This window comes from Brachypodium distachyon, chromosome 4, assembly GCF_000005505.3.
Source record: "Brachypodium distachyon strain Bd21 chromosome 4, Brachypodium_distachyon_v3.0, whole genome shotgun sequence".
NCBI lineage: Eukaryota > Viridiplantae > Streptophyta > Magnoliopsida > Poales > Poaceae > Brachypodium > Brachypodium distachyon.
Window position 1 is genome coordinate 12,648,047 of NC_016134.3, and position 17,144 is coordinate 12,665,190.

The 17,144-nt window shown below is 46.5% G+C and overlaps 1 protein-coding gene across 1 annotated transcript; it reads right to left on the reverse strand.

Moving 5' to 3' along the window:
• Positions 1-14,834: 14,834 nt before the first annotated feature.
• On the reverse strand, positions 14,835-16,822 carry LOC100821964. The gene is made up of 3 exons (XM_003577266.4): positions 16,467-16,822; positions 15,589-15,697; positions 14,835-15,423 (listed from the first exon to the last, which is right to left on the reverse strand). Exons 2-3 carry the CDS (start codon positions 15,646-15,648, stop codon positions 14,974-14,976), a joined length of 510 nt encoding a protein of 169 aa, XP_003577314.1. The 5' UTR covers positions 15,649-15,697; positions 16,467-16,822; the 3' UTR covers positions 14,835-14,973.
• Positions 16,823-17,144: the final 322 nt, after the last annotated feature.

Here is a 17,144-nt window from a genome sequence, read left to right on the forward strand (position 1 = left end):
AGTGACACATGATCCAAATCCACTACACCAAGTCCGATCATCACGTGAGATGGAGTAGCTTCAATGGTAAACATCAGCATGTTGATCACATCATTCATATGACTCATGTTTAACCTTTCGGTTCCTTGTGTTCCGAGGCCATGTCTGTACATGCTAGGCTCGTCAAGTTAACCAAAGTATTCCTGCATGTGTAAAACTGGCTTACACCCGTTGTATGCGAACGTAGAGTTTATAACACCCGATCATCACATGGTGCTTCAAAACGACGAACTTTTGCAACGGTGCATACTAAGGGAGAACACATTATTATCTTGATATTAACAATGAGGGATCATCTTATAATGCTACCGTCAACTAAGCAAAATAAGATGCATAAAAGGGATAAACATCACATGCATAAATAATGTGACATGATATGGCCTTCTCTTCGTGTGCCTTTGATCTCCATCTCCAAAGCACGGGCATGATCTCCATCATCACCAGCATGGCGCCTAGGTCCTCGGGCGTCATGTATAGTTGCCTCCACCAACTATTGCTACTACGACTATTGCTACTACTAGCGATAAAGTAAAGCAATTACATGGCGATTAAATCATTGACACGAAGGTCATACAATAATTAATGAGACAACCATACGGCTCCTGCCGGTTGCCAAACTCATCGACATGCAAGTAGTGAAATATTACAAAACATGATCATCTCATACATCAAATATATTATATCATATCTTGGCCATACCACATCACATGCCCCTGCAAAAACAAGTTAGACGCTTCTACTTTGTTGTTGCATGTTTTACGTGGCTTTAGGGGCTGCACTAAAAGAACCGTTCTTACTTACGCAAAAGCCACAACGGTGATATACAAATTGCTTATTAACCATATAGGCCTCCCATTGCAAATCAGATTTCAACTATAGTGGGAGAGACAGACACCCGCCAGCCGCCTTATGCAATACAAGTTGCATGTTAATTGCGGAACCGGTCTCTTGTGCGAAGACAAGTAAGGTTGGTCCGAGCCGCTTCATCCCACTATCCCGCAAAATCCGATAGTGCACAAAGGAGGTAGCAATATGAACATCAACGCCCACAACTAAATTGTGTTCTACTCATACAAAACATCTACGCATAGATCTAGCTCTGATACCACTGTTGGGTTCGTTGCATAGGAAACAAAAAATTTCCTACGAGAAGTGCGGAAGAAAACCCAAGAATATATATACTAGATGTATGTAACGAGAGGGATCATGAACACCATACCCTCGTAGACCGCTAAGCATTACGATCACGAGATCGTTGTTGGTGTAGTGGAACTTTCAATGAGATCAATCTCAGTGCCGAACGGACAGCACCTCCTTGGTATCCACACGTTCAGCTTCACGTTGTCTCCTCCTTCCTCGATCCAGCAAGCGAGAGGGAGAGGTAGACGAGATCCCGGCAGCACGACGGCGTGGTGACTATGGTGAATATTCTCACGGGCAGGGCTACGCCGTGCGCGTGAGAAGAGGAGGAGAGGAGGGCTCAGGGGAGAGAGATCCAACTGAAAGCTTGGGGTGTCTCTCTCCCTTGCCCCCCCTTCTATTTATATAGGGGTAGAGGAGGCGTGGCCGGCCAGGACTATCCCGTGGCCAGGACTCTCATGCGGCCAGGACTCTCCCGCGGCCAGGACTCTCCTCCTGGCCGCATGGGCCCTGTGGGCTAGCCCCTCGGCCCATTAAGGCCAGGGTGCTCCCTCACAGGCCCATTTAGCCCAGGGATAGGTGGGCCTCAAGGTGGAACCCTCCAGATCCCTCCGGAACCTTCTAGAAGCTTCCCGGTCAAAACCGGAAAATATTCCAAACTTTCCAGAACCCTGAAAACAACTTTCCATATATAAATCTTTATCTCCGGAACATTCCGGAGCTCCTCGTTGCGTCTAGGATCCCATCCAAGACTCCGAATCATAATTCGATATCATCATCATTTATCTCATCTAACCCAAGCAACATGAAACGTTAAGTGTGTGACCCTACGGGTTCGAGAACATGTGGACATGATCAAATATCAATAACCAATAGCGGGACCTGGATGTCCATAATAGTTCCCACATATTCCACGAAGATCTCATCGGTTGAACCACTATGTCGAGGATTCAATTAATCCAGTATCCAATTCTCTTTGTCTCGCGATATATTACTTGCCCGAGATTTGATCGTCGGTATCGCCATACCTAGTTTAATCTCGTTACCGGCAAGTTCTCTTTACTCGTTCCGTAATATAATACCCCCGCAACTAAACACATTAGTCGCATGCTTGCAAGCTCATTAGGATGTTATATTACCGAGAGGGCCCAGAGATATCTCTCCGTCACAAGGAGTGACAAATCCCAGTCTTGATCCATACAACCCAACAAGCACCTTCTGGGATACCTGAAAAACACCTTTATGATCACCCAGTTACGAGATGACGGTTGATGCCCACAAAGTATTCTTCCGGTACTAGGGAGTGGCATGATCTCATGGTCTAAAGAAATAATACTTGACATAATAAAACATAAGCAACTTAAACTTAAGTGACACGATCAAAAGCTATGTTTAGGTTTGGGTCTGTCCATCACATCATTCTCCTAATGATATGATCTCGTTATTAAATGACAACACATGTCTATGGTCAGGAAACCTTAACCATCTTTAATCAACGAGCTAATCTAGTAGAGGCGTATTAGGGACACGGTATTTGTTTATTTATCCACACATGTATTTGAGTTTCCAATCAATACAATTATAGCATGGGCAATAAACATTTATCAAGAACAATGAAATATGATAATAACAAATTTATTATTGCCTCTAGGGCATATTTCCAACAGGTTGTCCATGCTAGGAGCCGGGCTGTAACCTGGGGTGTAGGTGTCTTCGTCGTCCATACGTGTGTCGGAGGCGGCGCTGCTCTTTCGCGGGGGAAGAGGAGGAAGGAGGTTCCTCAAACTTTCCACTCCTCCCCCGAGTATGGCGTCAAGGGCAGGGTGGTCTTTGGCCAATGCCGACACCAAATGATGGACGGCTTGCACTGCATATTCTCGCGACACCTCTTGACACACGATAGATGCCTGCTCTCGTGCCTCCGCCTTAGCTTATTCTATTATTTCAGCATAAGCGGGGAGTTTTTTCTGGACCCTGCTTCGCTTCGAAACAGGCGGGAAATAATCACCCCATCTGGCCCCTTCGCCTTCCCCTAGAACACGGCCCGTGTGCTCCGCCTTTTGCAAGCCGACGGTCACAGCCGACTCCCACCTCTTGCTCTGCACGGAGTTGTCGGATGTTTCTGACCTCTTGCTTTCCTCCCATTTGTGGGCATTTTCCTGTTATCATATAAGAAAGGACGTGAGTCTATATGGATCATGAGTGTTCTAATTAACGCCGAAAACAAACTAATGCACGTGAACCCTTACCGTAAATTTTTTAACAAGCGGCTGCATTGGCTCAATGCCCGCCCACTCCTCTGGTGTCATGTGCTGACGTGCATATTCTCTAGCACGTTGGTCCTCCAGCAGGTCATGCACTGGAGGCACCGTGCCTGCCGCCTCGAGAATTCGGTCCTGCTTGCGCCAGTCCTTCTTCTTCCCCTCTTTCACTGCGGTTCAAGGGCTGTGGTTCAAGGGCTTCCTCGCGCGCAACGCCCTCATACGTTCACTCTTCGCAATGAAGGCAGGGTTAGACGATTCCTTCTTGAATTTGTCCCATTCAGCCTCATCAGTTATCGACGGTCAGTTCTTCTTGATGATCTCATACGGTTTGTCCATCCACTTTCTAGCGGTGGTTTTCCAATTAGCAAGTCCATTGCGCACTGCTATGTTGATGGACGCTAGGAATCGCTCGCGCCACTCGTCAGTGACTTGGAACCTCCTTGCAACGTCCGCGATGTTCGAAGATGTCACTCCACTCGTCGGTGATCTTGCAATATTTACGTGCAATGGCTCCACAGTTCGTTGCGAAGGCCTTCTGTGCCCTCTCAGGCGACTCCGGGCGGCCTCTCTCAGAGTGTCGGGTGACCACGTAACAAAACTCCTTCAACTTGTGGCTCCCCCTCGGCGTCTTCTTCCTTGGCTTCTTAGCGGTAGTTTCAGTTGGCTGCGGGTTAGTCTCTTCCACCCGTCGCTCGTTGTCGCGCTCTTCTGAACGAGAGCTCACTACGTCAAAACAGGCTTCTAGCAACACACAAATGTGATACTATAGCTTACAAAAAATGTTACTAAGGCCTCAAGTAACACAATTTGTTATGTGTTCCTTTAAGCAGTGTTGCAAGAGCTGGGATAGTGTAACACATGATATTTGTTACTATATGTAATAAAACGTGTTACAACTTTCTTGTAGTAACACACTTTTCGGAAAACAAGAAGGGTGGGTGGGAAAGAAGAAAAATAGAGCCTATTTTCACATTTTTAAATAGTTTAGAGGAACAAAATAGATTTCGAGACACAACTTCGACCAAAAGAAGCCAGGGAATCCTAGAGTCAGTTTAGCTCTCATACCAAGTTGTAAGACCCCGGGACCGGAATTCTACCTCCTCATCGACACGATCTACCTCCTCCCGATCAAAAACTGATTTCTGGCTACTCTTGCCCATTTCGTACCTATGCCATCAAAACCAACAAATATATATCGGCCGAAAATTTCGGCATGACCTATGCTAAAAAACTATCAAATTTTCTCTACTAGGAGTTCAAAACCTGCATAAAAAACCCACCCGCATATGTACCCCCTCGGCACGATGGCCGGCCCCTTCTCCAATGACCCGACACGATGGTCGGGCCCAAAATTCATTACACAGTTCTCCAAAATAGCATAAAAAACAACATGTATATATGACAGCATCTAATAATCTAATAACGAACACTTCACATTGCTAAAAAAATTCTGTTAATCAGCAGCAGCATGTTCTTTTATGACATTGTCTGACCAGCAACATGTATACATGACATTAAGCAAATAACCCTAAATTAAGTTAAGGGGCAGCAGCAGCAGCAGTATTCAGCAACATTGTCTTATTCAGCAACCCTAATCCTAACAGCAGCATTGTCTTATTCAGTTAGCTCTCGTTAAATTAACAGCATATTAATTTGCTAACCCTAAAGTACTCTAACACTAACACTAACCCTAACAACATCAACTAATTTGACACACTCAACAATGCTACAATATGCTAAATTAACAGCATATTAATTTGCCAATCCTAACAACAACACCAGCAACTAATTTGCTAACCCTAACCCTAACAACAGCAACTAATTTGCTAATTCTAAATCCTAACCCTAAATTAGAGGAGAGGGAGGGAGGCAGAGGAGAAGGAGGCAGAGGCACGCACCCGTGGTTGAGGGAGACGGTGGCGCGCGCTCGGGGAGGAGGGAGACGGCGGCGTGGGGCGGCGGCGCTCGGGTGAGGACGACGACGCGGAGTGCGGGGCGGCGGGCTCGAGGTCGACGGCGGTGGGGTGGCGGCGCTCGGGCTCGGGGTTGACAGCGCGGAGGAGAAGGACGGCGGGCTCGGGGTCGATGGCGAGGACGAGGTGACGCGGGGTGGCGGCCGGAGGGCGGCGGGTCGGGGGCGTCGGGCTCGGGGTCGTCGTGGCTTGGCAGCGTCGGGCTCGGGCAGCGGAGGAGGTCGACGGCGCGGAGGAGGTTGACGGAGGCGGCGGCGCGGAGATCTGGTAGGGCTTCGCCCGGGGGAGGAGGAGCGCCCACCGCTGGTCTACTAGGAAAGCAACGCGCAGGCGAGTAGAGTAATGGGCTAGGGTTTCGGCCGCTCCTTTTATATGCTGAAGCACATCAGTGGCGGTCGTGTAACCGCGCGACCGTTAATGATGATCACTGACACATCAGTAACGGGCGGGCGACTCAGCAACCGTTACTGATGTGCTTACATTAGTAACGGGCAACAGAGCGACCGACCGTCACTCATGTGCTCCTATACATCAGTCACGGTCGCATAGTAGTTGACCGTTACTGATGTGCTACTATGCTTGTTGGGGCAGTTGTATTTCTCTAGTATTTGTGCTACATTTCTCTAGTATTTGTGCTACATTAAATTCAAAAAATTCATCACATACATACAAATTTCACACATAATTTCACTGAGTACAAAGTTTGCATTAAGATTCAGTATGTGTACATTTTACAACATGACTACTAGTGCTTCTCCTTCCTTCGGTAAGTCATAACTTGACTCCTCACAGAACTGCTTCTGAAGAAGGGTTTTTGTGGTATTTTCTCGCTCTCGCTCCCATCACTTCTTCTTTTCCCTCTCCTTTTCCTCCTTAGTATCGTGCGTTCCGCTTCTTCATCATCTGCGGTGGTCGTCGGATCATGAAAACCTTTGTAAGCTTCTTGTGAAGTAACTCCGTCCACTTCAACAATGCTTCTTTTCCCTCTTCTTACTACGACGCGGCCTTTATTTGCCGGGTCGTCTATGTAGAATACCTGCTTGCATTGTCTAGCAAAGACCCATGGCTCCTCTCTTGTCAGGATTTTTCTCACGTCAACTTGTTCACGAGGGATCTCAGGAGGTAGCACCATCGTCGTGAACCTGTGACTTTCTTCTTTGTCACCTTTGGTCCATCTTACACGGAACATTGGGATCTTTGTGATCGAGTACTCCAATTCCCAGATCTCCTCGATAACGCCGAAGAACTCTTTGGTTTTGCTGTTGTCGTCGGTCGCGGTCTCAGAAGTCATGACCACACCACTATTTTGATACGTGCTTTTACAGTCCTGAGACGCAGTGTAGAAGTTATAGCTGTTGATCGCATATGATTGCCAAGTAGAGACGTGGTAAGCAGGTTCCCGTGACAAACATGCAACCGTCTCTTCTGATACATTGGTCGTCTTCCTGCCATACCAATAATTCTTCAGCCACGCTACGAATGTTTTATTGTGCTCCCAGTGGATCCAGACTTCTCCTCTTTTTGGGTTTTCATTTTGCAGTTGTTCCATGTGCATTTCCTGATAAGGCCGGCAGCAATCCATAGTTTGCAACACAACCAAATTTGCTCTTTCAAAGTCAGCTTCCCTTCCTCTTACATAGACATTAAGGTATGTATGTCCAAGGACACCTTCGCCATCGAGCTTGCCCTTGTGCCGTGATTCGGGAACACCTATTGATTTCTGATCGGCCAACCAATCCGTGCAGAACTCGATGCACTCTTCTACCCTTGTATCGTTCAGGGCCATACATGTTATGCAGGAACCTTCCGGACGCGATCTGTTACGAACGTAGCGCTTCAGAACCCGTTGTATCGTTCAGGGCCATACATGTTATGCAGGAACGAGGGCCCTAGGGACAAGATCTCATCGCATATGTGGATCATTAGATGGACCATGATATCGAAGAATGATGGAGGGAAGAACATCTCGAGCTCTCACAAAATCTGTATCATACTATCCTTCAGTATCTGGCATCGTCTAACGGTGATTGACTCCTGCGAGATGCTGTCAAAGAAGTCAGAAAGCTTCATGATTGTCTCCCTTACGTGCGGCTCCATGATACCTCTGATTGCGACTGGAATTAACTGAGTGAGTATGACATGGTTGTCGTGAGACTTTATGCCAGATAGCTTGTGACTCTTCATGTCAATTAGATGCTTGATGCTTGACGAGTAGTTCGATGGGACTTTAATGCCCTACAGACACTAGCAAATCCTATGCAACTCGTCTTTGTACAGGTTGTAACATGCAAGACGACGCCGCGTGGCCACCGTCACGAAACCATTCTTGTCGGCGCCGATGCTTGATCTTTGTCCCACAACTCTTTTCTGATAGACATGAGTTCCAGGTCCTTCCGTGCATTGGGTCCATCTTTCGTCTTCTCTGGAATGTCATTCAGCAACCCCAGCACGTTGTCGCATACATTTTTCTCTACGTGCATCACATCTATACTGTGGCGGCATTCTAAATGGGCCCAGTACTCCAGGTCCCAGAATACGGACCTCGTTTACCACACGACGCCTTCAGGTTCCTTATATTTCTTCACAACAATCTTTCCGGTGACAACTTCAAATTCGTTCACAATTTCAAGGATTTGCATACCAGACTTCTCGTTCAGCGCTGTCCCGTGCTCCGTCTTCCCATTGAACCTTTCCTTTTCATCCCTCCAAGGGTCTTTAGCATCCAACCACTTTGGGTGGCCCATGTAAACAATTTTGGATGAAGCGGGCAACTTCTCCGATGTCGTTTTTCCCCGCACTTTGTACAGGCCTTGTAGCCATGTGTCACCTGGCATGAAGTATTTCCATTCGCGGGATAGTCATGCATGCAGGTCAGAAGCGCTGCTCTCATCGTGAAGTACTCCCTCCTGTTTGCGTCCCAAACCACTCTGCCAGGGTTCCAAAGCTGCTTCAGCTCATCCTTCACTAGCTGCAGATACACATTTAGGTCAGCTCCCGGCTGCTTTGGACCCTGTATGAGCATGCACATGTGGATGTACTTTCTCTTCATGATTAACCATGGAGGAAGGTTGTAGACAAACAAGATCACTGGCCATGTGTTGTGCTTGTTGTTTATGTTTCTGAAATGATTTATCCCGTCAGTGCTGAGACCGAGCCTCAGGTTTCTGGGCTCTGCCCCAAAATCTGGAAATGCCGTGTCGAAGTTCCTCCACTGAGTCCCATCGGCAGGGTGTCTTAGGACCCCAGCTTTCTCCACACGGTAGTGCCCGTCAGGATCGAATGCAGCCTGCGCCGGATCATGATAGACGAGATACCTTGCGTCCTTAACGTTCTGCATCCAACGCTCAACTCGGCCACCTGCCGTAAGACACCAGACAGTATTTGCCGGCCTGCCCTTCGTCACTTCTTCCCCATCGTCTTCGCCAGCTCTGGCGTTTTTCTTCTTGTATCTCGATGCACCGCATATGTGGCAGCTCTCATGGTTCTCGTACTATCCAATGTATACCATGCAGTCGTTTGGACATGAATGATGTTTCACGCAATCTAATCCAAGCGGGCACGTAATCTTCTTCGCTTCGTATGTGCTCTTGGGCAACTTGTTTGGCTGTGGAAAAACCGAAGCAAGGTAACTCAACAAGTCCGTGAAGCTCTTGTCTGACCAGCATGATGCTGCCTTCAGCCTCAAAAGTTCGAGCGTCACTTCGAACACGTTGTTTTCTTCGCCAGCTCCATCATACAAGGGTGTGTTTGCGTCCTCCAACAATTTTTTGAACTGGGCAGACTCTGCCTCATCTTCGGGTTCCTCCGGCTGGTCCCGTAGGTACGGGTCATCTAGCATTTCGGCAATCCTGCCAGGTGAAGCTCCTTCACCTTCCACATTAGCCTCCTCATCGACCCTTATTTCTTCCTCGGAATCATTCGCCAGATCATACCGCAGGACATCATCATCTTCGCTACCGCTACCGACATCAACCGCATCCTCCCCGTGACAAGTCCAGTGAGAATAACCTTCCACAAAACCCGATGCCAGCACGTGCATCTGAACATCTTCAGGCTTCATCATGCATGTGTTTCCACATTTGCGATATGGACAACGCATCATCACAAGTCCTTTTCGTTCCATATCACCTTTCACGACTTCAAAAAAGACCGTCCATTCGGTTATCCATCGAGCATTGATTCTTTCCTTGGCGTACATCCAAGAACGGTCCTTCGATCTACAAGACAATACACAAGATAACAAACAAAGCAAAATAGTTAGCCTAATCATTGACAAGGGGATTAAGGTGTTAATTAACCGGGGCTAACTAAAAATTTGAAATTAGAGACATTCAGAGAGAAATTGGAGGCCGGCGAGAAAGATCGGGAGGGAGAGAGAGCTCGCAAGGGAGAGGGAAGCTCCGGGCGACGAGGAGGAGGCCGCATTTTGGCCGGCGACCGGAGCTCGAAAATTTAAAATTGGGGAACTTCGGAGAGAAATTGGAGGCTGGCGAGGCAGATCGGGAGGGAGAGAGAGCTCGCAAGGGAGAGAGAAGCTTCGGCCTCAAAGATCGGAGCTCGCCGGCCATAGAGACGACGGCCGCCGGCGTGGGGGGGAGAGGGGAGGAAGGGAGAGGGAGGAGGCGCTACCTGGGGGGCTCGCCGGCGGCCATGGCGCGTACGGGCAGGGTTTCACCGTCGCCGGAGAAGAAGGGGCCGCAGCTGGTCCGTTACGATGCGCAGCGCGACCAGCTACGGCTCTGTTCTTCGTATTTAAACCGCGACACTCATCAGTGGCGGTCGGGAATTGGGCGACCGTTACTGATAATAGGGGGGGTACAACAGCAAAGGTCACGTTAGGGCGACCGTTACTGATGCGTGGTTCATCAGTGGCGGTCGTCTCTTAACCGACCGCCACTGATGTATCTCACGAGGTATGATGGTTCATCAGTGGCGGTCGCCTCACGCGACCGCCACTGATGTATGGCTGGGCGGGGACGGGTAGACCCCGCTCTGTTCATCAGTAACGGTGGCGGCCGCGACCGACACTGATGTAGTTCATCAGTAACGGCCGCGTCGGACCCGTTATTGATGTGCCATTGCATATAGACCGTTTTGTAGTAGTGTCATTTCAGAATCTGCATTTCACCTTACAAATTGAATAAATTCAAAACTAATAGAACGAAATAGATAGACTACATAGATAACGACAGATTTTGTAGTCTTCGTAAATTCCACAGGGGCCAAATTCAACTAAACCTAAACTACTCGTCGTCGAAGAGCTCGATCACATCCCCCTCCCCCTTCGCCGCCTCTCGAGCCTCACGTTCCTTCGTCTCCAGGAACCTCCGCAAAGCATCAGCTCGTGCCTGGATCTCCTTGATGTCACATGCTGCCTGCCGGCTGGACGGGCCGCCGTTGTCGAGGTTTCTGAGCGGCCGTCAACGTGGTTGCTGCAGTACAGGTTGGGGTTAACGGTGCCACGGCGCGCCGGTCTTTCGCGCGCTGCTGCACCCCTACCGCGCCATCCTTCTGCCGTGCCGCCTGCCCCACGGCGTCGCCCCGTGGCGCCGGACGATGGCGGTGGGTTCATGGTTTGGGGTATTGGGGTGGGGCACCAGCTGTGGAATCGAAGATGGGGATGCGGAGGGCTTTGATGGCGGCAGAGGCTGGAGGAGAGATGCGGGGTATCTGGCTAGGGTTGGTGCTCCTTTAATAGAATCGCCGGATAAGAAGGGGGCAACAGAAAAGGGCTGGTGATATGGCCACGGGCACGGAGGGGCTCGTTCCCATCTCATGGCTCTCCAGTGGGACCAACTCGGACGCAGAAATGAAGTGGACCCCACCTGTCAGGGTTTTTAGGCGCTTTCCGTGCCAACCTGGATGAGTTGTGGGACCCACCTGTCAGCGCTCTCTTTTTACCGTTGGTGACATGGATAAGTAGCCCCACCATCATCATAAGTAAACTCACTGGGGGCTAAGGAGAACTGACGGCGCACCATCACTTTCTGCTATCGCAAACAGGTCCAAAAATGCCTTGCAGATATTGAAGTGTGCAAACGCAGCCTAGAGCCATTCACATCGAAAGATACCCGATCAAGGCTAATTCACCTTAAAGGGATGGCCGAGGAGCTATTTTACCGTAGTATTAGGCATCTTTAAGGACCAGACTCAACAAGTTTAGAACACTGTAGCACTATTGTAAGAAATCAAATATGTTTTCATTTCTTTGTTATTATGCATCTTTATACCCATGTCTTAACCAATGCTACCGTACATTGGAGTATAAGGAACACCCCACCAAACCAAGATAATGTCCAGGGGGTAGTAGACTCCAAGAAAGAGCTAGGCAGATTGGTACAAGGATGAGATGAACTACTAGTACTTTCCAACCGTTCTTGCCATGTAGTCTCTCCGTCCACAAATAAGTGTACGTTTGGGTTCAAATTTGTCGACAAAAGAGTGTACTTCTCTCTTTACAAAGCACTTTAGACTAACAAAAATTACTTCTCTCTCATTACACGGAAATCAAACCCAATAATATTTCTTCATGCATTTAACTCATTGGGAGTGGGAGAATTAAAGGGAAACGGCCCACGGAGCCACAATTGAGCCGAATCCATGGGAGCCATCCATCATCCATGTAAGCCCAACGGGACCCTGCGCCGCCGTCACCAACTGCGGCCATCAGTTCCGAGCGCCGCACGCCCATAAGCCTCCGGGCTGACTTCCGCTCACGCGCCTTCTCAAGCAGAGCCGCCAGCTGCCAGCAAGCAACCCTGTGTGCCTGGCTGTACTTGCAACGATGAGCACTCCTTTTGTCCCTCCCATGACTCTGAAGATTAATTTTTTGAAGATTAGTTTTCTGCTGGCAGAGCCTGTAGCAGCAAGTAGATTTACCAGGATAGACACTAGTTCTGAATTTTTATGAATACGACGTCTTATTTTGAGTGGACGGCTATGAATATTCCTTTAAAATTTGTTGGGTGTTTAGAGCTTTGCAGTTTGTGCATAATTGTGGTCCTTATTTGTGTCATGTTTATGTACTTGTTGGCATCGGTGGAGGAGAACATTTTTCTGAGGTAGGGCGAATTCCTCACATTTACTATTTTTCTAGGTTTGTAAAATATATTTTAATAAAATTGATTGTCCAGACTTTAGGATGGATTTTTATCTTGTACAATCTTATGATATATAATCTCCTCATATTTATGTTAAATATAAATTTTCCTCATATTATATGTCAAATCGACCAAAATCGAATGATCGTAATAAAAAATATCTACAACATAGAATATATAGCTACTATTATGATGCAAATAGTTCTTGAGCGAAGTGAGCAGATTACCAACAACTTAATTTTTATGAGTAAATATATAGTTATTTTTATTTCCAAAGATACTTTCATACTTACCGACCTAAAAATATCAAAGATATTTTGCATAATAAACAACGCCTTCTCCATACTTCGACAGATATGTTATCTTATCAACAAAAAATTACACGATCTGAAACATGGCCTGTCAAAATTAGAACTTGGTAAAAGAAAAATACACCACCTGAGCATGATTATCACATCTACTGTTATCAAGTAAGATGATTTTTATATCAACTTTCTTTTTTTACAACATTTCTCTATATCCACTTTCATAAGCAAGAAATACGATTAAAGGAACGACAGATAAGACATCAGTGAGCAATCATACATGGACATCAACACTAGATAGTCAAAATAACTATAGTACGGGAAGTTAGGTCTCTTGAAGAGCCGGTCTTTGTTGGCCATATTATCGTCGATTGCCCAAAGGCACGTTGGAACACACACGCACCGCCTCACGCGGGCGTCGCCATCGAAGTACGCAATAATTGACCAGCCGTCGTTGTCTCCTATGACATTTTTCTCGGACCCGATCCAAATGCGTAGCTTGACAAGTCATCGCCAGCGTTGTCTTTATTGATCCAGAGTTAAATTAGTTGAAACTTTGCATATTTATTTTATACAGAGATGCAAATACAAATTCGCGCAAACAAATGTACATCTAACAAAGATTTAATAATTTGTCTTAGAATTAATTCGAATAGCTAACAATTTGATGCAATGGTTACAGTACCTAACATGAGTTTGTCATTCTTTCGTCTATCATGTATTTCTTAAACAGTATCACTAATCTCAGTTTAATACATTGTTCTTGCGTTTTGTAAGTTTGTGAACAAGGGTTCAAAAAAGCGCTAAGCGAGCGGTGAGGCATCGCTGAGAGGAATTGAATCTTAAGCGTTCCGTACAGACTCTGTTTCTGAGAAGTTGGCGGGATTCTTGGAGAAAATCAAGGGGAATTGGAGAATTTGAGAGACATTGTTGCTCGCCTAGGAGAAATTGGCGGGATATTTGGTGGGAGTCCAGGGGAATAGGAGAAATTGGCGGGATTCTGTTGCTCGCCCAAATTGACGGAATCCTTGGAGGAAAAAGGTGAACTGGAAAAAATGGAGGGATTTTTGGAGGGAATCAGGCGGGAGAGAGAGAAGCCGTCTCTACGGCTGAGAATTGTGCTAACGATCCTTATCAGCCCTGAAGTAGTCGCTTAGGGCATAAGGCCCTGTTTGGTTGGATTTAAAACTGCTTTTTTTTTGTTTTGGCTTATAAGTCACAAAATCACCTATTTAGGTGATTTTGACTTGGTTTTACTTATACCATCATCTAAAAATATTAAGTAAAATGTGAAAATCCAAAGCTGAAAGCATCTAAATAGATACTTTTGTGGCTTAAAAACCAAAAGTCAAAAGGCGGTTTTAAGCCCAACCAAATAAGGTCTAAGCGATGCGTTTTCCGACCGATGAGAGCTTTTGCGCGCTTAAGTGATGCTTTTTTGAACCACGTTCACGTTGTGGACTAAACTGTTAATTTACTGCATTTACATATGTACTCCATCTGTTACATAATTCTTGTCTCATGTTACGGAACGGAGCCACAGAGGGAGTAACTGTGTAAGCGAGCTCATTTACTACTTCCTCCCTCTGCCCCTCTGCCTCGTCGGTAGTTGGCTACTATACCCCCTTGGCCCTTCCCTCCCTCTGCCGAGCGACCCAGTCCCCTCGCTCCTGGATCTTCTTCCTCCTCGGCCGAGCGCCGCCACCCATCACACTGCCTAGCGCCCATCGTCTTCCTCCTCACGCGAGCGCCTCAACAGCAGGTTGATCTCCCCTTCGATTCTCTCGCTCCTGACCGTTTCTCCTCCCATCACACCACGAACGGATTCCGCCCTTTAGCTCCCCGTTTCATAATCTTCCCCAATCCGTAACTGAGGCAAAAATCAAGTTAGGGCAACCGCCCTACCTTTCCCTACTGGGTCCTCCGCCCATGCTTGTTGGAACTCCAACCGTACTTGGGTGAAATTTTGAAGGTTTTGCCGAAAAAACTAAAAATTCAGTGCATAGGGACCTCTAAAAAACAAAGATTGTTAGACAACCATCTCTTGTCCATTGCCAATTGTTGCAGCAAATTAGCTCTGTGATGTACATGTAACAACGTCTCTCTGTTTTTCTCTGAAATCTACAACCACGAATTCTAGCTAAATCAGTCATCATGCCATCCTTAGGCTCACATACTGATGCAGCCAAGGAGACTGACTTGTCTCATCGGCAACTGCAAACCTCTTGCTATCACTCTGAAACCTCACCGTGGTCGGGGCAAACTCTTTGAACTGAGCCAGCTCGGATTCTGTCGATGTCGATGACACCGCCGTCCCAGAGTCAGAGTTTGAGGACTTCACTACTTGCTTGCCCATCTGGCTTCTGCTGCTACTGCTACTTCTGCTCCCAGTTGCTAGAGTTAGCTCAAGGTTGCATTCTTCTGCAGAGACAGGGGTGCTGCTCTTTGTGAAGCTGTATAATTGCTGACGGTTGGTAGCCTTCTCGTTGCACCAGACGTCGAGTTTAGGCTTCATCTCGGTGTGAGCTCTGTTCTGCCCTGCTGTCTGCATCTCCCTCATCAGCTGCTTCTGAACATGGTAAACTCGGTGCATCTCATGAACCTGGTTTGTAAGATATAGAAATCAGTGAGATATATAACTACCACTGGAATGCTAGTTTTCAGATTCTTTTTTCTGCAGCAATTAATAGGAAGGGTGTTCAACTTTGTATTACAAGCTGCAGATTATATTCAGAAGAATAGTGTCTCCATGAGAGTGCGGTCGTACCTGCTGTCTGAATGTTTGTTCTTGCTCCAGGATAGCCATCTTCATCTGCTCTCTATCCATCTCTTGGTAATGGTAGCTGCAAGTCTCCTTTTTTATGCCTATCTCCTATCTGTTTCATAAGAATATCACAATGAGTACGGCTTGGGACCATGAATAGCAATATGATCTGCATTTCATTATCAAAATATCTATCAAAGTTCCTTGTTCCATAAATTGGTGACGTTATTTTCCTAGGCTATGTTCTGATGAGTAAATATCATTGTAAATTTTTCTTCTTCTAGATTTATCACTTGTAGAAACCAATTATTTTGTGCAACTAAACTTGGAGGAACAATTATATGGTATCGCTTGAATAGATACACACCAGAAAACAAAACTAAATACCAAATAATATGATTTATCAGATTAAGATATTAACTAAAGTATGACTCTATTCTTCTCTGAGAAAGTATGACTCTGTTATTCTGTATATTGGCAAGTTTTGCAGCCATAACCTATGCCTTGATAATACAACTGATCAAATATTATCCTTCTCTAACTAATTGAACTAACACAATCTTATTCTTGCAGTTGCAGGCATTGATTCCCTCCACACGTTTGAAACAGCATGCCTTATCGCTTCTAAGAACGACTGTAAATTGTTCTTTCTATGACAGAGTAGCAAAACAGAGGCACGAAGGAGACAGAGAATGGACTAGCTAAAAACGCCCTTTCAGACTGGCACATACCATGAAGCCTTCAGAAAAAAACACATCATCGCAAGAAGACAGAACTTTACAAGACAAAGATCTGCATACTCTGAACTCTGAAGCTTGCCACAAATGTTCCATGGAAGAAGAAACAAGACAAGGAAGAGATCAGAAGAAGTTTCTGCTCACCTCTGTATATGCTTTCCAGCAGCCAAAATTCCCTGTGGAGCTGTCTGAGCAAGGAAGGCACCCAAAGAAGCTCTCTGTTATACTTTACCAGCCGAACCAGGAGCTCTGTTTGTGCTGAGAAGCAAGCAAATTGAGCAGGTTGGCATGTATGTATGATAGATATATATCTAGTGAGGAAGACAGAGCAAGGAAGAGGAGGAGATATAAGATTCTCTCCTGGCAGCCATGAGCTTCACAGCACAGCAACTTCTGGGGGCCCTTTTTGTAGCAGGCATGCCAAACAGATCCAAGCCAGTTTGGCCAATGAGTTCCATGTATCTTAATGTGTGAAAGATGCTTCCATGTAGTGCCAAGAAAAGGATGGGCATGATGAGATAAGAAGCTCCGGCTATTATATTTCCCCCTACCTGCAACCTCAAAAGCCTATGTGTCCCCTGCTATCTCTACACCGTTCAAATATCCTGCTTGTAATGTTAGATCCATGCACTTGGATATCCTGCGAGCACACGGTGGTTCAGTCGGTAAACGGTAAAGATACTTTCCATAATAGTAGGGTTTTTTCTTTCTGAGGATATTTCTATGATCATCTTATTTGATATGCACACTACCAAATATGTTGAGCGTAGCTTTCTGCAGCATCTTCCGTGTTTAGAATTTAAAAGCATACAACAAATGGCA

Bases quoted from the DNA above. Each gene is read 5' to 3' on its own strand.
- LOC100821964 (XM_003577266.4), bottom strand. From the start codon at position 15,648: ATGGATAGAGAGCAGATGAAGATGGCTATCCTGGAGCAAGAACAAACA. The intron at 15,424-15,588 runs GTACGACCGCAC...CTTACAAACCAG, and splicing joins AACAAACATTCAGACAGCAG to GTTCATGAGATGCACCGAGT.